Here is a 23,931-nt window from a genome sequence, read left to right on the forward strand (position 1 = left end):
ATTAAAGACATACAAAATGGGAAAGTATGCCCTATTCACAGGGAAAAGAAGAGACTGACAGAAGCGGTCCCTGAGAAAGGCCAGCTGGAAGCTGGCACCCAGTCACTGAATGTTGGCATCCTGGAATTTAGCATGACTTTTAAAAGAAAATGGGGTTGCTTTTTATTGGAAATGCCATGCTTTCTTTTGGCTTTATATTACATTATGAGTATTATAAATATTCTGCCCTTTTGTTTAGTGGAAATTACCAGGAGGGGAAAAATGACCAAATTGCACCTGAGAAAAATTAAAATTTTACTCTTATATCTGGCCTTAAAAACACGTACTCTCACCATTCCATTGGTTTTTTTTAAAAAAATTTTTATTGGCATATAGTTGATTTAAAATGTGTTAGTTTCAGGTGTATAGCAAAGTGAATCAGTTTTACATATACATGTATCCACTCTTTTTAAGATTCTTTTCCCTTATAGGTCACTATGGTATATTGAGTCGAGCTACCTGTGCTATACAATTGGTCTTTATTAATTATCTATTTTAAACCCATTGATTTCTTTTTAATGCTCACATAAGTGAATAAGATTAGATGACATTTTCTGTATTTTCAGTTAATCACTCGTTAAAGACATATTTGAATTTAACACATTCATTATTCTTGCTTGAGGTACAGTCTATTTGGTATGACAGAAAATAATGCCTTTCTACTATCCTTGGCTACTCAGACACGGTACATTGTTATTTTCTTGCCCTTTAGATGCTACTGGTTTCACATCTAAATAGAAGTTTAGATTGGCTAGGGAACTGGCTGCCAGCACGTTCGGTTAGGAGCCAGAATTCCAGGTCACACCTAGATCGGGTCTAGGTGGCCCTCAGGTCTCCATTTGGATCTGAAGCAGTGGCAGTAGTGTTTAACGTCTGAGAGCGCAAATCATTCACAGAGGTCATTCACACAGGTCAGAGCCCTGGGTTGGGACTGAACACAGAAGGATGCAGCAGAGCCAGGAGCAGTCATTCCCTCCGCTTCCTTCTAGAAGAGGAGTGTGCCGATGAGAAAGATGAACAGGATCTGGATGGCCTCTCTCACGGGGCAGAGGAAGGCTCTGTTGGCTGAGCTTTTGTGGGTTGTGGTTAGTTTGGGGTGGGATGTGTAGAGGCTTGTGGTTGGCTTGGGGAGGCTAGTGGTTGGTATGGAGTGGTTTGTGGTTGTTTTCTGTGGGTTTGTGGTTGGTTTTGGCGGGGCCGGGGTTGGTTTGTGGGTTGGGGTCGTTATGACCTGCTTGGTTGAGACGTGCTTGACGGTCACAGTCCCTGGGGGAAAAAAAAACAACACTGGCATCAGAACCTCTTTTTGGTGGTGAGTGGGCACTACAGAAGGGAGGCTACTGTGAGAGAGTGCTGGGACCAGAGTTCATAGGCACAATTCAGTGGCCCTTTCTCAAGGGTTGAGTGTGTGTAGAGGAGAGGGAAGCCAGGGGGTACAGAATGTCAAGGATCAAAAAATAAACACTCTGACCTTAAGGTCTATGGAAGAAGGACTTTATACTGAACTTATATAACTACCGAATTTATACTGAACTTATATAACTACCGAATTTGCTATTGAGAAAGTAGTCTGCCCTCAAATGTCCTCATGTCCTTAGTATTATATTTGATCAATCAGTACAAATATTTAATTTTTGCTAATTTCAAAGGTTGTAAGAGCTAGACACCATCCAGACCTGAGGATGCCTAACTCTGCTTTCAAGGAAGTGTAAACAAGTCCTGTCCAAACCCATGAATCCATTTTCGTGGTGTCTGAGGCACTGGTCATTCTCACGGTGATCTGACCACATGTTGCTTCTCTGAGGTTGCCTTGCAAAGAAGCAGAGAAAGCTAGGCCTATATCCCTGGGAGGCTGTCTGCTCCTGGAAAGCTGGAGCTTGGCAATGACACCTCCAATGGTCTGAGTGAACCATGGAAGGGACTATAAAGAAGGAGGAGGGAAATGCCCAGTAATTTGCTCAGACCTGTCTGCATTCTGCTCACCTGGAAGTGCCTTCCAGCTTTGTAGCATTGTCTATCTCATTTAGCATTTCCTCAGGGCAAATGTTTCTCTAGCACACCACTGAGCCAAAAGTCTGAACACAAATGCTTTCTTTTCCTTATTTTTTTAAAATCTTGATTTTATTAGTGTGGAGCTAAGGAGTTCTGGGGGGCTTTCCAGGTGGCTCAGTGATAATCAGCCTGCCAGTTCAGGAGACGCATGAGACATGGGTTCAATCTCTGGGTCAGGAAGATCCCCTGGAGTAGGAAATGGCAACCCACTCCAGTATTCTTGCCTGAAAAACTCTATGCACAGACGAGCCTGGCGGGCTATAGCCCATAGGGTCACAAAGAGTCGGACACGACTGAGGAACTGAGCACCAAGGGGTCCTGACTAGAAACAAACTTTATTTTCTTTTCCTTGTATGTATATGAGTGTTCATTTTGAAAATGTCCTGGAAAGAGAATAATATCCCAATCTTTTCACAAAGGGAAGCCACCAAAGAAACAGTTAATGTTTTTGTAAAATAGCTTGATTTGGCATGATCACTTTAACATCTGTTGTGGAAAACAGATATGTCTTTGACCACATTTGCAATGCTTGACTGACAGGAAAATGGGCAGCATACTAGATGTATTTCAGTGTTTGAGGGCTCACGAGGAAGACCTGTTGTCTGGGCATTGAGAAAGACTAATGTTTCCTGTTCTTGGCTGAAGCTTGTGTTTTAAAACTTAATTAAAAAAAAAGATTGTATTTATAGTTTTAATGTAAGTTCAAGAAAAGTGGAGAGAAGTACAAGATGTGGAATTTGAGTCCTGGTTTTGTCGTTAGTTTCTGTGCAGCCTTTGGCAAGCTACCTATCTTTTCTGAACCTGTTTCTTGAATTCATTTTAGCTTCCCAGAGAGAGATAAGAGAGAAGGAACGGGGCAGAGAAAGGAGAGAAAGAGGGCAAGGAGCCTCGCGATGGTTTGAAGTCGAGGACGACAGCCTGGTAAAGGTAAGTGGAAATCCCTGGTTGTGTTGGAGGCCAGAGGCCACCTTGAGAACTAGTGGCATTATTGGTTTTCATTGTTATCAGCCCTTCTTTGTACAAATCCCTCTTCTCTTCCCTTAAACTCTTCAGTAGGGTCTGCTATACCTATGAAGGCTTTGTGCGAGGGGCGATTATTACGGAAATTGAGGAAGGAACATATCCCTGCAGATATGGAAAGAGCTCCTGAGGAAGCTGGAGTCTGGAGCCACAAGTGACCATGAGAATAAAAGGCCCGCTGGAACTGGCTGTCGTTTCCCACAGGGCACAGGGTTGAGTTTATCTTATGAGATCTCAAGGTGCTGAAAGACTCAGCTGGTATCTGGGTAATGCACAAGTAGACTCTTTTTTTTTTCTAGGGCACCCACAAGATTGTTTTCCAGGCTGATGGATTTCACTGCCAGATATGTAAATAGGCTGCAGAGGAACTTACCAACTTCCGGCAGTGTTATGGAATCAAGTTCAGCATTTCTCAGGGAATTGACAGTGTAGATGCTGTGGAGGGCAAACCGAGGAGAGTTAATGGTGAGGAATTCACAAGCTCAGCTCATATGGCTGCCTTCCTAGGGGACCTCAACCTCTTAGTTCCTTTTGTGCTTACATACTTTATAAGCATACCACTTTATTTACATCACTTTGCCAACAAAGGTCCGTCTAGTCAAAGCTATGGTTTTTCCAGTAGTCACATATGGATGTGAGAGTTGGGCCATAAAGAAAGCTGAGCACTGACAAATGGATGCTTTTGAACCATGGTGTTGGAGAAGACTGTTGAGAGTCCCTTGAACAGCAAGGAGATCAAGCCAGTCAATGCTAAATAGGAGATCATTCCTGAATATTCATTGGAGGGACTGGTGCTAAAGCTGAAACTCCAATACTCTGGCCACCTGATGTAAAGAACTGACTCCTTGGAAAAGACCCTGATGCTGGGAAAGATTAAGGGCAAGAGGAGAACGGGGTGACAGGATGGGATGGTTGGATAGCATTACTGACTCAATGGACATGAGTTTGAGCAAACTCAGGGAGATAGTGAGGGACAGGGAAGCCTGACATGCTGTAATCCATGGGGTTGCAAAGAGTCATACAGGACTTAGTGACTGAACAACAAGTTTACAGCACATCTAGCAGATCATTCAGTAGTGATCTTCTCTATATTGGCTTGACTAAGAACCTCTTACTCCAGACGAGCTCATGTCCACTCCTCTCCCCCATCTACTCCACCGCCCTGTACTCCGCACAGGCTGGTGTACAGTGCAGTCTTTGTTCAGGCCAGTCTTTCTGCTTGTAATACTAGTCCCAGGCACATCTGCCCACAGACTCAACGGTAGCCTCTATGACATTGCTTTTCCCTGTTGTCATGAACCCAGATAGGTCTGCAGCAGGGAGACTGCACAGCCTAGCTGTGTGCCTCTCCTCACACTGGAGGGCCAGCTCCTCAAGGGCCAGTTCTGTCATCGACAACGCCTGACACTTAGCATCATAGGTGGTGCTCAGAGTTTGTTAAATGATCTGTACAGCTTGGTCTGTTGTTCTAGTATCAGTGGGTCTGTTATTATATCAGGCTCTTGTCCATGAGATGGTTGGAGAGCATCACCCACTCGATGGACATGAGTTTGAGCAAATTCGGTGAGATAGTGAAGGACAGGGAAGCCTGGCGTGCTGCAGTGCATGGGGTCACAAAGAGTGAGACACGACTTGGTGACTGAACAACAACAATCTTGTCCAGGCATTAACAGTTAAAGAGAGTGCACTACATGCCAACCCCTATGCTTGATGCTATGGGGACAGTGGTGAACAGTGCAAACCTGGTTCTTACCCTGGTGGCACTTCGAGTCCCTTCAGAGAGAAAGACTTGAAACAAATAATCGACTGACGAGTAAATTGGTCACCGTTGTGACACGTGTTTGGATGAAGCAGTGGCAGTGATGAGAGTAAGTAAACTGGGAGCAGGACTTGATGTGGGGCTTCGGGGAATGCTTTCTGAGGAAGTGATGTATAAGCTCAGTCATTACTGTTGCATAGGCCCTGCCTCCCCAGTCCTCACTGTAACATTCTGCGCAGGAACTCCCTCCTGTTGCCCTTTGTGCGCTACCCAGCACAGTGGGCTTCCTCTAGCCCCGGTGCTACCTCCCTTCCCTCGTCAGCCTCGCTGCACAGTAAGGCATTGTCAGACAACGTCGCATGTGCACTTCGCAAACCATCTATTGTTGCAGGAAGTGTGGAGGACTTAAGGAGGTGGGATGAAAGGAAATTCATTGCCCTCATTGGTGCTGGCTGGCTTCTAAAAGGCTGCTGTCATTGTGAGGCTGGGTGGTAGCAGCTTCCTTTGGATTCTACCCTTGCAAGTCACTCTGTGGACATAACAGTACCCCCTCCAGAGCTCCAGAGACAGCTAGGTTTGACCAGGCCCAGGGTGTGGCAGGAGAGGGTAGAGAAGCCTGATAACATGACCATCCTCACTGTCTACAAAGGCCTGGACATAGTGGACATGGCCTGATGGTCAGACTTGCCCTTTCAGTACAAAAGGGCAGTCTGAAAGTATAGGGACCTCACAACATTTGGTCCTTGATGAGAACCTGAAAACAAATCCCTTACTGGGAGTGAGAGAAATTTTCTCTTAAACTGTAATGCGAGTCCCCGGTGGCCTCACCTCAGAATCTGTGTTCATTTTGCAGGACACTAGGAAGCCAATTTTATTGTACAGTCATCACACGTTCTGCTAGCAAGCCATTTCCAAAATGCATCTATGTTTTAAAAAATGATTCTCTGTGTAGTGGTGAAACTGAGTCCCGCTAAACCTGAGATCCCCTGCTGAGTTTATGACTAACCTCTCTATCCAAAACTCTATTCTCTTTCTTATGCCGACACTTCTCCCTATTCCTATTCCCCTTAGGATTGAGTAGTATCAAAGAAAAGGGGGGACTAAAACCAAGCAGGACCTGGAGGCCCACTCTGGTACAAAACCCCCTCCATACTCCTCCACTTCTTGTTTGTCGAATAAGGCTTTAGTTTCCTAGACCCTCCTTGAGTTCCAGAGAGCAGAACCATCAGTTACTAATTAGGGAAGTGAAGAAAGGTAGAAACAAGGGAAAGACAGTCAAGAAACCATACTTCAGTGACAAAACAGACTCCTAGTTCTCTTCAAGGGATATACATAACAATATCACACGTATTTTTGCATTGTTCTTCAGAAATTAAGACCACCGCCTGCCCAGGTGGAGGATGCCAACTACATGCTGACCACAGGCACACAGACCCCAGACTGTCTGGAATCAGAAGGCTGATGATTAGGACTTCTGAAACATCACTCTGTCACCTCACTACCACTGGTGAATCAGAAGAAAGTCATGCCCCTTGCAAACTTCACCCCAGATATGGCCTTTGAAGGACCTTCCCTGAGGGCCATCAGACCAGGTCTTTCGTGCCTGAGCCACCCATTTTCCTCCCTCGGTGCCTGCAGTAAACACTATCCTTTCTTTCATCACCACCCAGTGTCAGTACATTGGCTGCATTTTGCAGCAGGCAAGTGGAGGGTTTGGTTCAATAACAGTGGGGGCTAAGAGCACCCGTCCTGCAGGCTCTTGGCTACAGGCAGCTTCTCTGCATCCTCAGTTTAGCAAGTCTCCTTCAACTGCACAGGGCTTGGCAGAGAGGGCAGTGCTAAGGTAGCCAGATGATTTCAGGATGAGTGTCTTTATTTTTAACCGTTTGCTACTGCTGCCCCCAACCCTGCCTGGCTCTGGAGTTCTGTCAGCCCCAGACTAATAGGAGTGCATTGGGTGGAAGTAGCAGGGGAATATAGAGAATTTGAAGCAAATTGGGTGCCAATGACATGAGTTCTTTCTCAATCCAAACTTAAGTCAGGTTCTAGAACCTTCTCCTACCCATCTGTGCACTTCCTTGTAAAATCCAGCTTTAACCAGACTCCTCATAAGTCAATTTAGCAAGAACCTCCCACCCTTGATATCTGATCACCCTTATTATCTGATTGAATTCCTCATCCTCTACTATCCCCAGGTGATATCTGATCACCTTGGCCTGCCTTCAGCAGGAACCCTTTTAGGTCAGTTTAGCCAGGGTCCCTCTGACAGGTTTTGATGTTTCCTCTTACAGATTTTCCATCCGCTCACCCTCTACCCTGTTTCTTGGCTATAAACTCACACTTGCCCATGTTGTATTCAGAACGGAGACTGGTTCTATACTGAGTTCTCTTTTCTCTTATTGCAATAGTCCCAAATAAAATCTGTGTTTATCCATTCATTCATTCATTCATTTTGCTTTAACTACTCTCCAGCTCTGGGTTTGTCTTTAACACCAATTTTTTTCTGTTTGTTGAGCATACCTTGTGTGTTTGTGTGTGTGTGTGTGTGTGTATGTGTGATGTATAAACTTTTGCAGATAAAACGTAGGACAAAGAACGGTGAGGCAGAAAAGGCGTGCAGCTACTGAATTCTTCACATCATATCTGGATTGTATTTTGAATCCTCCAAGGTCAGTATAAAACTGTACAAACCCAGTATGAAATTGTAAAAGCCCCAGAGAAAATCATTTATGGATCATTTCTTACTTTATCTTGACTGTAGTTATGTCCGTGGAATTAGGAGACATCCATTTTGCCTTGAAGAGCGTGCTGAAATTACCCTTCAAGTAGTACTCAGCTCTGCCTTCACAATGGTCGCTGGGGTTTTCCCAGGAGCCAATGACTGACTTGTTCTGGTCCCGTGCTTCCAAGACCACAGAGATAATACCATGACTCACTTGAGTTGACACTAGAAGGAATTAAGGAAACAGTCAGCTGTCTGTGCAGTGAGACGAGAGATGGGGTCATAAAATCAAAATTAAATATGAAAAAAGAAAGTTACAATTAGTATGTAAATAAAGTATGGTCCCATTTTTATCAAATATAAAATAAGTTGAAAAAAATCTGGAAGGAAGTACATCAATATTAGCTATGAGGATTTCCTGATTGTGCAATTATAGATGATTTTTATTTTCTTCCTAGTTCTTTTTTTTGTGTTTTCCAAGTTTTCTACAGGAAAAGGTGGACAAAAGAAGACCTGTGCTCTGGTCCTGGCTTTGCTACATACCAGGGATGAGATCCTGGCTGACTTTTAACCTCTTGAGTCCTGTTCCTATCTGCGAGATGAGAGTTCTGTCCTTTGTGGGTGGGTGGGTGGCACGATAGTGAAGTGAGGGGATTGAAGCTGTAGATGTATCTGAAAAGCTCAAGTGGGCCTCCTGGGAAGTGCTTCAGGAAATAAGGGTCTGTTACTGCCTAGTCAAACAAAATCTATTTGCTGGCTCCAGAAATGCTGATGTTCTTGGTCTCTGCTGTGGAGGGTGAGGGAAGGGAGGTGGGGCTCTGAGACCCAGAGGCCCTAATCCAAGCACCTAATATCAAATAACCACTCAGGGTTCCCTGTTCCCCTCTACTCAGTGAATCTTACCTATTGACTTAGCCCAGCGTGTGCCCACAGTGGCGTGGGCTACTGATACTTGTGAATTCCACATGCTATTTTCAGCATTCCAAAGTGTATTAGGGAGGGAATTTCAAGAGAATATTTCAGTTTGTCCATTTCCTCCCTTAGAAGATCCCTTCTGAACAAGTTTCTCAATCCTAAGGGTATTATTCTCTAGGGCCCTCCCAACCACCCCAAATTCCTTCAACAGCCTCTCCTTTACAAAATAAAGAAAACTGATCATGTAGCATGATAAAAGCAGACAGTCCTGGATCTGAATCCTAGCCCTAGCATTTAGGACCAAGTCACTTCACCTCTGATCCTTGGTTTCTTTTCTGTCCATCATTCACTCCACAAATATTTATGCTTTGCATTAGGCTTGGTTCTAGGTATGAGGACAATGACATTATCTTTCATTGCGTGGAGATCATGATACTTTATCTTGAAAGGTTCTTGGGATAGTGAAGAGAGGAATGTAAAAACTTTAGTACTGGTGGGTGTTGGCTAAGTTGTCATTTTTATTCTTAGCATGAAACAGTTCTCTGTTCTGTTTGTTTTTGCCAGTTAAGGTTGCTGAGCCAGATCCCCTGGCTCTGACTTGCTCAGCCAGAACCTGATATTTGTCCTTAATACCTATGCATGGTGGTGGATGCTAATGAGCAACAGTGTCATCCAGTCATCATCAAGCCTGTCTTGGTCCTGTTGTGGAGGGTGAGGGAAGGGAGGGGGGCTCTGAGCTTGCCTTTGCCCTTCTGCTTTCTCTCTCTCTCTGGCTTACATCCTCCTTTCATCCCTCCTAGTTTTCTGTATTATTTAGATTCCTGACCTCCATGGCCCCCTCCCTTCAGACTGCCACCTGAGGACCCACACCTGTCCAAAATCTTCAAAGTGCTTTTCTTTCTAGAGCCTCTAAACATTTTTGGTTTTGTATTTCTGCTTCTGTTCTGTTGTTCCCAACACACAGCACACAGCTCTCGTGACTGTCGTAACCCCACTCACTCTGCGGATTGTACCCCTCCTCTAGGATAGCGAAGCTTCCTCTATTCTGCAGACGCACCTGGCTTGCCGGCCGCTCACCCTTGTTCATATCTGGTGCCTGCCTGGAATTTTCCTTCTTGCCTCACATCTTACCCCCACTTACTCTCCAAGATCCTGCTCTCTTTTCCTCTCATTCCTGAATCATGTACGCTTTTAACTATAGAGTTGAGGACTTAATTACATTCTGACTTGTACCAGAACTGTAGTTTCTCCTGTGGATCTGGGCAATCCAGTGCTGGGTACCTGGAAAGCACGAAGTAGCTGCTCACTGATTTTTTAAAAAGTTATGCATCCAGAGTTGCACAGTACCTTAAAGCTGAAGGTTCAGGAAAAAAGGCAAGCAAGTTAAATTTCTCTTGCCTGTCAAAGTAAAAACAGAGGCAGATGCTTACCCCGCACATTATAATGTATTATAAATGCTACTGCCTTACGAATTTCTTTGACTGATATTAAGGCAGACCCAGGGAACCTGTTCTATGATGTTGCATGAGCTGCAACTGTACCTTGAAACCTGCCAAACCATTTAACACAAACCCTGAAATTAAAAAAAAAATCAATATTAAAATAAGGAGAAGCAGTTGGCCTGTGTGGACATTCACTTGGTCTTCCCAGAAGTCCTGGGAATCCCATGAGATCTTGTAATGACACAAGGAAATCATGGAGCCTGTTGTGTAATTCCAGGTGTGGAATCTGATACATCACATATCCAAGGGCATAGGATTTTGACTCTCAACTTAAATCATTCCTACAGTGAGTCAGTTTATCACAAAGCTTTAGCACATTTCTGGACAGAGAGGAAATCAGATGAAGTTTAGAGACATGCATGATGCATAGCAGATGTTCATGAGTCTTAGTTTCTGCTTCTGGTACCTGATGCCTCGGTAAATGCCATGTCCGTCTCATCCGACACGTTCCCTTATGGGTCGTCTTACGGATCGTCTTTTGATTCTTCTTTCTCCTGTGTTCCTACTTTCAGAAGGTTTCTCTGCCACCACCACCTCTAACTGCCCCACCCACACCCTTTGCATCTTCACAAGATAGGTTTCTTTCTCTTCCATTTCAACAGCAAAATTCCTCACCTCATGATGTGTTTGTTATCTTAAGTCACACATCTGAGATCTCTGACCACCCAGATCCTTCCCTGTATGCAAGCTCCCACTCTTCCCTGTACACAAGCCCACACCTCCTGGGCCTCATCTTGGATCACAAGATCATCCTCCCTGCCTTGGTTAGAACAAGATCTGCTGCCTGAGGGAGTCAGACATAGGGAGCCTTGCCACAGCCGAGGCACCTAGTGACAGTCCCCAAGGGGGGAAAAAAACAGGAAAAAGGACTAGCCAGAATGAGTGTGTGGAGGCAGGCGACAGTCATTCTCCTGCTCAAGCCTGGAATCTGTGGACCGTGGGTGTGGGGACCACTCCAGTGTTCTCTGCAAAATCTGGTGAGAGTTCTAACAGAGGCAGGGTAACATGGTAGATGAGGAGGCAGACCCTGAAGCTGGACGGCCTGACTGGACAAAGCTGGACAACTCGTGGCTATGATTTAGGTTCAAATATTAGCGGTACACTCTACTAGTGACCTTGGACAAAACTGTAACTCCCCGGTGCCTCAGTTCTCATCTGTAAAATGCAGATGATACTAGCGTTTCCCCTTAGATCAGCACTCAGAACACAGGAAGATGTCTCAGCTCTCACTCCTGTAATTGAGAGCTGTACAGTGTTGTGATTAAGAGAAGGGTCTCTGAAGCTAGAAAGCTCAAGTTCAGATCCCAGATCCATCATTTAAGTGGATCTGTGACCTGAGCGATTCCCTGGCATCTCTGCCTGTTTTCTCATTTACAAACAGGGGATGACAACAGCATCTACCCAGCAGGTCACTGTGAGGGCTAAATGTATTGGTACATGTAAACAACCATATTAAATTTATTGTTATTATGAACGTTGTATTAGAGAGCACTTGCCTTGACTTGCAGGTCTGACTGATCCCCAAAGGGATGTTTATATAATAGTTCTAGGCACATCAAGGAAAAGCACTGGATTCAGAATGAAAAGACTAAGATTCAAGAGGCACTTCTGCCACTTACTAGCTGTGAGACCCTGAGCAAGTCATTTAACTTCTCTCAGCTTCACACTCCTCATTTACCGGGTGGGGCGTAACGATTTCCCTGTCTCACTCACTGGATGTTCTGCCCATGTCTCACTCACTGGATGTTCTGCCCATAGACTGAATGTGAGCAGTGTTTCCTGGAGTTGCACAGTACACAGTCATCCATGGTGGCATCGTTTTATCAAGTGGATGGGAAAAGACCACAAACTGAGGTGCAATTATTGCTTCTTAAAATAATAAAAATGCCTCCCCCCTCCCAAATACAGACAGTTTAAGTCCACTTTAAGTGAGAGAACTTGCCACAGTTGTGCTCTTGCCGCGACTTGCTTAACCTGAGTGTTGGGGCGTCTTGACTCTCGTGGCTCAGCTTCACAGAGGGGACATGCAGGAAGCGTCCCACCCAATCCACCCATTCCCACATTCTCATTCTCCCTTCTGCAGTCAATGTCCCAGCCAGGTCAAAGACACACACTTTGTGTGTGTCATTGAGAGCAGGGATGGAGGGGTATGTCCTGCAATTCTGGCTTGATCTCCCTTCAGAGAACAAAGGAAAGCAGAGAGAACGACTTCTACTTACCTGTGTAGAGTGTGTTGCTCTTATAGATATCTGGGCTGATGTGGATTAGTGAGGATTTCTTGGTGGTGACCGACAAGAACGGCTTGCAATTGGTAGTGGAATTTGTACAGCTGGCCGGAGAACACAGAAGCCAGAGGCATAGAAGCAACCCCAGTGGCAGCAGCAGGGACCTCAGGATTGCCATGGTTTCAATCTGCTTGCAAACTGCTGAGCCCGGAACTGGGTAAAAGCGACAACTCACCTGTTTATATGCTCTGGGGCTGGATCTTCCGGGCGATGTCATACATGCAAATGTCCTGCCCACTCCTCCCTTGGGCTTCTGGAATTTGGCCCAAGATATCACCAGGAACGAATCTCTCCCAGTTTCTGTGACCCTTTACCAGTTCCAGTTTCACTCAAGAAGGGGAATGTACTGATCATGGTTTATTTTGCATCTCATTCACCTCAGCCTCTGATATGTGAAGGAAGCTATGGGAAGGAGTTAATACTGGCAAAGTGAGATTCGGAGTTGAGTAATCATAACCTACCTGGCCTGTGTAGAAACTACATTCTTCTCTGTGTAGGAAACTCAGGCATTAAAGCACTTTTTTTTTTTTTAATAGAATATTACATACCCTTTCCAATACTCCTTAATCGAACACATCTTCCTGTCCCAGTTCATTTTGTGACTATCACAGAACTGGAAAGCCTGTACTTATGGATTTATATTTGTTTCTTTGGAAAGAAACACCTTTCTCCTACCTAACACTTTCCTCTATAACACAAGGAAACTACTGAAGAAAATCGGAAAATATGTTTTTTCATCTCTCTTCTCTGATTTTAATTCACTCACTGAAGGAGAGAAGAGGAAAGATGTATTCTATTGTGTGAGTAGAAGGAAAACAAAAAATGTAGACTTGAATCAAAAAGATATTTATACATGTTTCTTTGAGAGACACACTTACAAAATGGTGGAGCAAGGACCTCTGAAAAACCCCCTCCTCTAGAAAAGTGATAAGCAAAAACAAAGTCAACTTTTTCAGGACTCTAGAAATCGCCAAAACTTGCAGCAATTCGAGGAGCATTTGTCTAAGAAAAATGGCTAAATCTCGTTAAGCACAGTGAGATCATGACATTTTAACTTGTTCCCATCCCTGTTCCCATCCCTCTCACCCCACCTCTTTAGGTAGCCTTCGAAACCAACAACCTTGCAACTGTGATAGCCATGAAGGCCAGCAAACTAGCGGTCAAGAGGGAGGGGAAAGAATGGGTTTGGAGTGCTCCAAAAAGCTTCATTTTCAGAGAGTTGTCACTCTGTGACCTATTTGCAAATTGTCTGTAAAGATGGATTCTCAGAGCTTTCAGAACTTTCTCTGTGCAAACAACATTACTGTTAGGACATTTGTTGAAAATAGTCAGTGGAAAGTTTTTTTTTTAAGAAATTAATAATATTATTAATACAATTTAATTATGATGCTATGAATTTTTAAAGTACTTCATGACTTCCCAGGCATTTTCCATGTGTCACTTTATTCTTATCAAAGAGTGATGAGTAGATGATGTTCCTGTATATCTACTAAGCAATATAATCAGGTTGCAAAAACATTTTCTGAAACCCAATCTGACCATCTTTCAGCTATATTGCTGTTAACATAAATTTTGGTGTTTTGTGCATATGTTAAGAAGATCATTGCTTGTATTTGGAACTTCATTTATTTAAATCAGATATTTCTATATTCTCTTTAACATAGACTTTATCCAAGTATTACAGAGTTTCCAAAATGGTGAACATCAGTCTGAACTAAACCTGGAAATGTCCTTTGTTCTGTGCACTGTTTATTATTTTTAAAATAAGGAACAAAATCTAGATTCCTAGCTTCTTTTGAAAAGAGGGAATATTGAGCAAAACGTTTCATTAAATACTGCTAAAGAGTTGCTGTCCCCTTGACATAAGATATTCTATTTTCAGTAACCCAGTAAACTCAGTAAAATCCTTTGTGTCTTCCTGACACAGTGTCATATGCAGAACTAAGAATAAAATATGTTGACGCTATATTACCAATTTTTTTTTATGAGCTCAGTTTTCTCTTTTGTGTTATGAGTCCTGACTACTTTAGGCTATTGATTTGTGACCTTTATTGAGTCACTTAATTCCTACTTATATGGGCTTCCCAGGTGGCACAGTGGTGAAGAATCTGCCTGCCAATGTGGAGACACGAGTTCAACCCCTGGGTCAGAAAGATCCCCTGGGAAAGGAAATGGCAACCCACTCCAGTATTCCTGCCTGGAAAATTCCATGGATAGAGGAGTCTGGTGGGCTACAGCCCCTGGGGTCACAAAGAGTTGGACACGACTGGGTGACGTGCACAACAATGCCTACTTTTGGGTTATTTACTCTGAGTTCTTATTTAAAATTCTTTATCATTGGAAAGTTTTCTAACATTGCAGCTGCCTGAGGCAGTGGTTGCAACTAACAAGGAGCTGAGCAAAAATGTAAAAGAAAAAACTGGAGAATGAGGTTTTGACTAGGGGCCTTGGCAAGCTCTGACAAATCCCTGGGAATCTGAAAGTCCACCTGCATGAACAGAGCTATGCACAGGCCCAGGAAAGATCTGAGAAAGCCCTTATCTCTCATCTGTGGCTGACCTTGAGGATCTACACGAGTAAGAAGAATGCAGCTGAGGCAGAGTTGTAAAATGCTCATCTGACCAGTGAATTCATGCTTTAAAATGCACACAGAGGAAGCTGAGAGGAAGCTGCCAAAGGCTGAGAGACTTATTGGTTCAAGATGTTTAGGAAATCTCTGTCTATTCATTAACTGACCACTAAGCTAACTGAGGGCTTCCGCTGTGGCTCAGTAATAAAGAATCTGCCTGCAAAGTAGGAGACCCAGTTTCGATCCCTGGGTTGGGAAAATTCCCTGGAGAAGGAAATGACAACTCACTCCAGTATTCTCGCCTGTGAAATCCCATGGGTAGAGGAACCTGGTGGGATACAGTCTATGGGGTTGCAAAGAGTTGGATTTATCAACTAAACAACAACCAGCTAACTGAGCAGAGACTTCAGTGGCCACACATAATAAGGAATATTGACTTTGCAGAATGAATTCAGAAAAGTTGCTAAACAGGCAGCAGCAGCAACAACAAATAATAACCAACAGTAACTACAACAAATCCTAGGAAGGAGGGGAATTGGGTGTACAGAATGGTCAATGGTCACATTATATTTTTTTAAATGTTCAATTTTCAACAAAAAATTATGAAACATACAAATGAATAAAAAGTATGTTCTGTTTATAGAAAAAAAAAAAAATCCCAGCCAATAGAAACCATCCTTGAAGAAGTCCAGATGTTGGATTTACTAGACAGAAATATTAATTCAATTATTATAAATATGTTCAAAGAACTAACAGAAGCCATGTTTAAAGAATAAAAGAAAAGTGTAAGAATGATGTCTCAACAAAAAAGGAATATTAGTAAAGAGATAGAAATGATAAAAAGAACCAAACAGAAAATTTGTAGTTGAAAAGTAAAACTGAAAGGAAAAATTCACTAGAAGGACTTAAGAACAGATTTTAACTGGCAGAAGAAAGTATCAATAAACTTGAAGATATTCAGTAAAGATATTCAATACATTTAAGAAAAGAAATGCAAGATTATATACTGAAAACTACAACAAGGAACTCATAAAAGCCAAAATGATCTTGAAGCAATTAACAACAATAATGTTGGAGAACTCACACTTAGCAAGTTCAAAACTATGAAGGTATTGTAATCAAGACAGTGTGGAAAGATGGTGGAGTAGAAGGACTCCACTTCTACTCACTTCCTTTCATGGGCACACAAAACTGCAACTATTTGTACAGCAACTATTGATGAGAAAGACGGGTTTCTACCAGAGAAGATCTACAAGTAAAGACGTAGAGAAGGAACCACAAGGAGACAAGTAAGAGGTGAGAAGTTGTCAAGACCCATACCCCCTGAGAAAATAATGACAATTTCAGAGGTTCTGCACAAGGAATAAGGGATCTGAGCCCCACATCAAGCTCGCCAGCCTGGGGGTCTTGAACTGGAAAAACAAGCCCTTAGAATGTTTGGCTTTGAAGGCCAGCAGAGCTTACTTTTGGGAGACCTACAGAGCTGGGGGAAATAGAGATTCCACTCTTAAAGCGTGCATACAAAATCTCACATGCTCCAGGACCCAGGGAAAGGAACCTGGATCAGACCCACCTGCTGATCTTGGAGAGTCTCCTGGAGAGGCAAGAGGAAACTGGGGCTCATCCCAGGGATATAAACACTGGCAGCAGCCATTCCTGGGAGCTCGATCTGCCACAGGACACTGGTGCTGCAAGTGTCATTTTTTTATCCTTCCTCTAGCTTATTAGTGCCAGGACTCAGCCCTACCCACCAGGCTTTTGACACCAATAATGGGACACCTCAGGCCAAGCAACTACCCGGCGTGGGGCACAGCACCACTTACCAGCAGACAGGCTGCCTTAATACCCCCAGAGCCCAGAGCCACTACTGGACAAGGCCCTTCCACTAGAAGGCGCAGGACTTGTCCCCACACTCCGGTGTACAGGCACTAGACCTGGAGCCCCCAGAGATCCCAGGGTCCAAGGGAGGACCCAAATTAATAAAATCAGATAAAAAGCAGAACTTAAACCAACACCACAGGAATACAACGGTGCCTAAGAGACTACTAAAATAACTATAATAAAATGGACTACCTAGAATCAATAGGCAAGTTCCTAGAAACGTGCAATCTCCCAAGCCTGAACCAAGATGAAACAGGAAATATGAACAGACCAATTACAGGTAGTGATATTGAATCAGTAATAAAATAAAACTCCCAACAAACCAAAGTCCAGGACTAGATAGCTTCACAGGTGAATTCTACCAAACATTTAGAAAAGACTTACTTATCCTTCTTAAACTATTCCAAAAAATTTCAAGACAACTGCACTGAACTCATTCAACAAAGCCAGCATCACCTTGATACTGAAACCTGATAAAGATATCACAGAAAAAGAAAATTATAGGCAAATATCATGGATGAGAGCTTCCCAGGTGGTGCTAGTGGTAAAGAACATGCCTGCCAATGCAGGAGATATAAGAGATGTGGTTCGATCCCTGGGTTGGGAAGATCCCCTGGGGAAGGGCATGGGAACCCACTCCAGTATTCTTGCCTGGAGAATCCCATGGACAGAAGAGGCTGGCGGGCTATGGTCCACACGGTCACAAAGACTGAAGTGACTTAGCACACACACACACATCACGGATGATCATAGACACAAAAATCCTCAACAAAATATTAGGAAGTCAAATCATTATGTTAACAATATTAAAAGGATTATACACCTTGGTCAAGTGGGATTTATCCCAGGGAGGCAAGAATAATTTAATATCTGCACATCAGTCAATGTGATACACCACGTTAAAAATTTGAAGAATAGGGGCTGGTGGCTCAGCGGTAAGGAATCTGCCTGCCAATGCATGAGACATGGGTTTGATCCCTGGTCTGGGAAGATCTTACATGCTGCCAAGCAGCTAAGCCTGTGTGCCACAACTATTGAACCTGTGCTGTAGAGCCCAGGAGCCACAACTGCTAAGCCCTCACACCACAGCTACTGAAGCCCACGTGCACTAGAGCCCATGCTCCACAGCAGGAGAAGCCACCACAATGAGAAGCATGTGCTCTGCAACTCAAGAGTAGCCCCCGCTCACTCTAACTAGAGAAAAGCCCATGCAGCAGTGAAGACCCTGCATAGCCAGTAAATAAATGAATTTTAAAAAGACTTTGAAAGGTCCATCAACAGATGAATGGATAAGAAAGCTCCATATACAAAATGGAGTATTATTCAGCCATTAAAAAGAATACATTTGAATCAGCTCCAATGAGGTGGATGAAACTGGAGCCTATTATACAGAGTGAAGTAAGCCAGAAAGAAAAACACCAATACAGTATACTAATGCATATATATGGAATTTAGAAAGATGGTAACAATATCCCTGTATACGAGACAGCAAAAGAGACACAGATGGATAGAACAGTCTTTTGGACTCTGTGGGAGAGGGAGAGGGTGGGATGATTTGGGAGAATGGCATTGAAACATGTATAATATCATATATGAAGCTATCGCCAGTCCAGGTTCGATGCAGGATACAGGAAGCTTGGGGCTGGTGCACTGGGATGACCCAGAGGGATGGTACGGGGAGGGAGGTGGGAGGGGGGTTCAGGATGGGGAACACATGTATACCTGTGGCAGATTCATGTTGATGTGTGGCAAAGCCAATACAATATTGTAAAGTAATTAGCCTCCAATTAAAATAAATTTAAATTAAAAAATAATAATAAAAAATTAAATTAAATTAAAAAAGTAAAAGATCAGAGAATAAAAATCATATAATCATCTCAATAGATACAGAAAAAGATTTGGACAAACTTCAACATTCAATTAATCTATGACTTTTGGTCAATTAATCTATGACTTTTGGTCAATTAATCTATGACAAAGTAGGCAATAACAGACAATGGGAAAGGACAGTCTCTTCAATAAGTGGTGCTGGAAAAAATCAACTACATGTAAAAGAATGAGATTAGGATATTTTCTCATGCTGTATACAACCATAAATTCAAAATAGATTAAAGACCACAGTGTAAACCTGGAAAAGTCCTAAAAGAAAACATAGGCAAAACACTCTTTGACATAAATTGTAGCAATATTTTTTGGAATCTTTCTTTTAAGGAAAAGGAAACAAACCAAAATGTACACACACACAAAACATACATGCATAAGGGCCTATTACTCCAACATGAAAGGGAATCCAATTCTGTCATTCGCAACAACATGTACGGACCTAGAGGTTATTATATTTAGTGAAATAAGTCATACAGAGAAAGACAAAGACTGTATGTTGTCATTTATATGTGGAATCTGAACTATAAAACAAATGAACACAAATAATAAAATGAAACACACCTGAGTATTCATATTCATATTCAAAATAATACCACATTTCTATAAGCTTGGCTGTAAAATATTTGATCCAATGAGATAGCATGGGAGAGCTGTCATAGTCAACAATTCCCTGGCGCCTCCTGACTTGATGAGTTGGAGGCATTTTGCTTTCTAAGCAGAATTAGTATCCAATTGTATTAGCATTAAAGGGGCAATTCTATTATTGCAATGTCTACTATAAGCACAATTGTGTCCCCCAAAGTTTGTATGTTGAAATTCTAAGCCTCATAGGATTGTATAGGAGCTAGGGCCTTTAAGAAGACAATTAAGGTTAAATGAGGTCACAAAGGTGGAACCCTAATCCAATAGAACTGGAAGAAGAAGAGACACCAGAGCTCTCATTCTCTTCAACACTGAAAGAAGCAACCAGAGGTGGCTATCTGCAAGCCAAGAAGAGACCTCTAACCAGAACCTGAGCCTTCTCAGAAACTTGAACTTTCCAGCTTCAGGAACTGTGAGAAAATAAATTTCTGCTGTTTAAAAAAAAAAAAAAAAAAAAGAAACACACCTATAGATACAGAGAATAAACTAGTCATTATCAGTAAAGAGATCCATAGAGATAGAAAGTGGTTGTCAGGAGCCTGGCAGACAAGGAGAATGGAGAATGACTGCTAGTTGGTTTGGGGTTTCTCTTTGGGGTGATGGAATTGTTCTGGGATAGATAATGGGGATAGTCTCAAAATCTTGTGAATATACTAAACAACCACTGAATTGAATTTTATGGTATCTGAATTATGTTTCAGTAAACTCTTTTCTTTACATACTATTCTGTGTAAGCAAGTTGGGGTAGTAGAAAGAATGAGACCAAACTTTATTTATTCATCTTTTTAACAAGAGAAAAGTATACAAATTTCTGTGTTTGAAGTGACATGGGAGCCATCACAAGGAAATGAAGACATGAAGAAATGAGTAAACCCAAGTGATTTTTTTCAACTATATTGAGACATAATTGACATATGACATTGTGCAAGTGTAAAGTGTACAACAGGTACTTCCCTGGTGGCTCAGTGGATAGGAATCTGCCTGCCAGTGCACGGGATGCAGGTTTGTTCTCTTGTACGGGAATATTCCACCCGTCACAGAACAACTAAGCCCATGGGCCATGACTACGGAACCTGTGTGCCCCAGCGACTGAAGCCCACGCTCGGCAACTAGAGGGGCCACCGCAATTAGAAGCCTGAGCACCGTAATGAAGAGCCAGCCGCCCCTCTTGCTGCAACTAGGGAAAGCCCATGCAAAAGCAACGAAGACCCAGAGCAGCCAAAAATAAATAAATATTTAAAAAATTAAGTGTACAGGATACTGATAACACTTTTATCTTGCTATATGACTACTACCACAGTGTTAGCTAACACCTCCAGTAATGGGGAGATTTAAAAAAAAATAATTTTATTCATTTTGCGGTTCGGCTGCAGTGGGTCTTCACTGCGCACGTGGGCTTACTCAGCTGTGGTGTGCAGTGCAGTGTGGTGGCTCCTCCTGCTGTGGAGCGCAGGCCGGGACACGCGGCCTTCAGTAGTTGCGGTATGTGGGCTCAGCAGTTACGGATCCCAGGCTCTACAGCACAAGCTCAACAGTTGTGGCCCGTGGACTTGCTTGCTCCACGGCATGTGGGATCCTCCTGGACCAGGGCTCAAACCTCTGTCTCGTGCTCTTGCACTTGGCGGGTGGAGTCTTTACCATGAGCCACCAGGGAAGTCCGGGAGATGTTGACTAAGGTATAAACCCGAGTGTTTTTATGGAAAGACTGAAAAGTCATGGAAAGGTGTCATAGGAAAAAGGTGAGCAAGTGTAGTAAACGGGAAGGGGAGAGACGTGCTTAGCAAGGCCAGTTCATTCAGATTCCTCTTAAGACAGAACGTTAGTGTTAGGAGAATTTTAACCTATGTGAACTTTAGTCTCCACTGCTGAAAATTGAGACATTAATACCAATTTTACGTATTTTTATGCATATTAAGTGAGAAATATATGTAAACCATTTAGGGGGGTGAGATGGGTCTGACTCACAGTAGGTGTATAACACATGTTAATTTGTTTTCTTCCTTCTTTCCTTCCTCTCTCCCTCCTTCTCTGTTTTCCTCCCTTCCTTTCCTCCATTCTTCTTTCCTTTATACCAGATTAAGGCACTGAATCTGGAGAAAAGAAAATACAGGGGTCCTGCTGTTGACAGGGAAATAAAAGTCTAATCCTCCCTATGAACTGGGGGCAGAAGACTGGGGCAATGGGGGACAACTCAGAGAAAAGCTCTGATTTAAACAGAATTCTTCCACTCATTCACTGCGATGTGGCGCTGAGCCCGAGAGGGCCTGTAGAAGTTATCAGCATTGCCTCCAGGGAGGAGGGAGCTGTCTGTTGGCTTCAGGGGCAGTTGTTGACCAAACAAAGTTGTTCTTTGATTCCAGCCAGAAATGGCTTGATTTTTCCAGAGGACTAGGGACCACAAGAAAACTAGTTTTTAAAATTATACATTTCTTTGGGCTTCCCTCTCCTCCACCATTTTCTTTGGAATTTTGGACCTTAGTTCCTGGACATGCACACATTTAAAAAGCTCCATGCTGCTAAGTCACTTCAGTCGTGTCCGACTCTGTGCGACCCCATAGACGGCAGCCCACCGGGCTCCCCCGTCCCTGGGATTCTCCAGGCAAGAACACTGGAGTGGGTTGCCATTTCCTTCTCCAATGCAGGAAAGGGAAAAGGGAAAGTTAAGTCGCTCAGTCGTGTCCAACCCTCAGGGACCTCATGGACTGCAGCCTTCCAGGCTCCTCCATCCATGGGATTTTCTAGGCAAGAGTACTGGAGTGGGGTGCCATTGCCTTCTCCGAAAAAGCTCCATAGGTGATTCTAAAAGAATGTTGTTGTTGTTGTTGTTTTTTAACTTTAACATTCATTCAAGTCACATGGAGCATTTTGCTAACATGCAGTTTCTGATTCATGGGTCTGGTGTGGAGCCTGAGACCCCTCATTTCTAGCAGGCTCCCATATAAAGCCAAACTGTTGCTTATCCATGGGCCACACCTTGAACAGCAGAGGTTTAACAGCTGATCTGCATAGAACAGATTGAATGTTACACTAACTGTTAAAGTTGAAAAAGCTGGGTTCTATGACTACTGTGCACCTCAAACTAGTCAACCTGCCTAGAGTTTATCTGCTGAAATGCTTCATGGTGTAGAAAGTGGGCACTTCAACACCTGGCTGGTCTCTCTGGAAAGGAGAGCTATCAGAGAGAGGAGAGGGCAGCTGCTCTTCTAAGGTCAGAGTCTGAGGAGAGGGTCCCTGAAATTCACCAGAAGCAACCACTGGCGACTGCAGACTGCAGGGATTATCAGCCTGAATTTCTGGGGGTTTTGATCCAGTGTCGTGGGTGTGTCAAAGGTGTTTGGGATGCAGTTTGGCCACCATGGGGGTATAAGCACAGACTTTGGAGTCAGAGGGGCCTCAGACCTCTTTGTAGCCTCGGATTGTATGTTATGAAAAAGTTAAAGTTTGAAAAAGTTATGAAAAAGAGCACTGTCTAAGCCACAGTTCTCTTATTCATATAGTGGAAAAAATAATACCAGCCTTGCAGGATTGTGTCAAGGTTTAAGAAATAATGCAGGTGACTGCCTGCCATGGCCAATGCTCTTTAAGTGGGGGTTCTTAGCCACTGATGGCAGGTCAGAGTGCAAATCTAAGAAAAGGGCCACCAGGGGCCAGGGGGGGCAGTCCCCAGAATGTTTACTCTCCTCTGTTTCCTCACGGTGGGTGCTTCAGTCAACATGAGTTAATTCAGGGACTGACTGGCTTGTACCCTTTGGCTCTTTGGTTTAGGGTGGTGGATGTTATGTTTTTGAGGCTCCCATAGCATAGATTTTTTTGCTTTCAGTTCAGTTCAGTCACTCAGTCGTGTCTGACTCTTTGTGACCCCATGAATCGCAGCACGCCAGGCCTCCCTGTCCATCACAAACTCCCGGAGTTCACTCAGACTCACGTCCATCAAGTCAGTGATGCCATCCAGCCATCTCATCCTCTGTCGTCTCCTTCTCCTCTTGCCCCCAATCCCTCCCAGCATCAGAGTCTTTTCCAATGAGTCAACTCTTCGCATGAGGTGGCCAAAGTACTGGAGCTTCAGCTTCAGCATCATTCCTTCCAAAGAAATCCCAGGGCTGATCTCCTTCAGAATGGACTGGTTGGATCTCCTAGCAGTCCAAGAGACTCTCTAGAGTCTTCTCCAACACCACTGTTCAAAAGCATCAATTCTTTGGCCTTCTTCACAGTCCAACTCTTACGTCCATACACAACCACAGGAAAAACCATAGCCTTGACTAGACGGACCTTTATTGGCAAAGTAATGTCTCTGCTTTTGAATATATTATCTTTTGCTTTAGGAGAAGGCAATGGCACCCCACTCCAGTACTCTTGCCTGGAAAATCCCATGGATGGAGGAGCCTGGAAGGCTGCAGTCCATGGGGTTGCTGAGGGTCGGACACGACTGAGTGACATCACTTTCACTTTTCCCTTTCATGCATTGGAGAAGGAAATGGCAACCCACTCCAGTGTTCTTGCCTGGAGAATCCCAGGGACGGGGGAGCCCGGTGGGCTGCCGTCTATGGGGTCGCACAGAGTTGGACACGACTGAAGTGACTTAGCAGCAGCAGCAGTGGTCGGTTGCTCAGAAGATGTATACTACCCCTCTCATTCCCTGAAGCTGACATCTCTCTTTTCAG

The 23,931-nt window shown here is 43.6% G+C and overlaps 1 protein-coding gene across 1 annotated transcript; it reads right to left on the bottom strand.

The window, feature by feature from the left end:
* Positions 1-339: 339 nt before the first annotated feature.
* PLET1 (placenta expressed transcript 1) lies at positions 340-12,449 on the bottom strand. The gene is given in 4 exon segments (NM_001113538.1): positions 340-1,305; positions 3,485-3,546; positions 7,616-7,817; positions 12,229-12,449. Coding segments are annotated over 4 exon segments (729 nt in total). The 5' UTR covers positions 12,413-12,449; the 3' UTR covers positions 340-1,024.
* Positions 12,450-23,931: the final 11,482 nt, after the last annotated feature.

Source organism: Bos taurus, chromosome 15 (genome assembly GCF_002263795.3).
Source record: "Bos taurus isolate L1 Dominette 01449 registration number 42190680 breed Hereford chromosome 15, ARS-UCD2.0, whole genome shotgun sequence".
Classification (NCBI taxonomy): Eukaryota; Metazoa; Chordata; class Mammalia; order Artiodactyla; family Bovidae; genus Bos; species Bos taurus.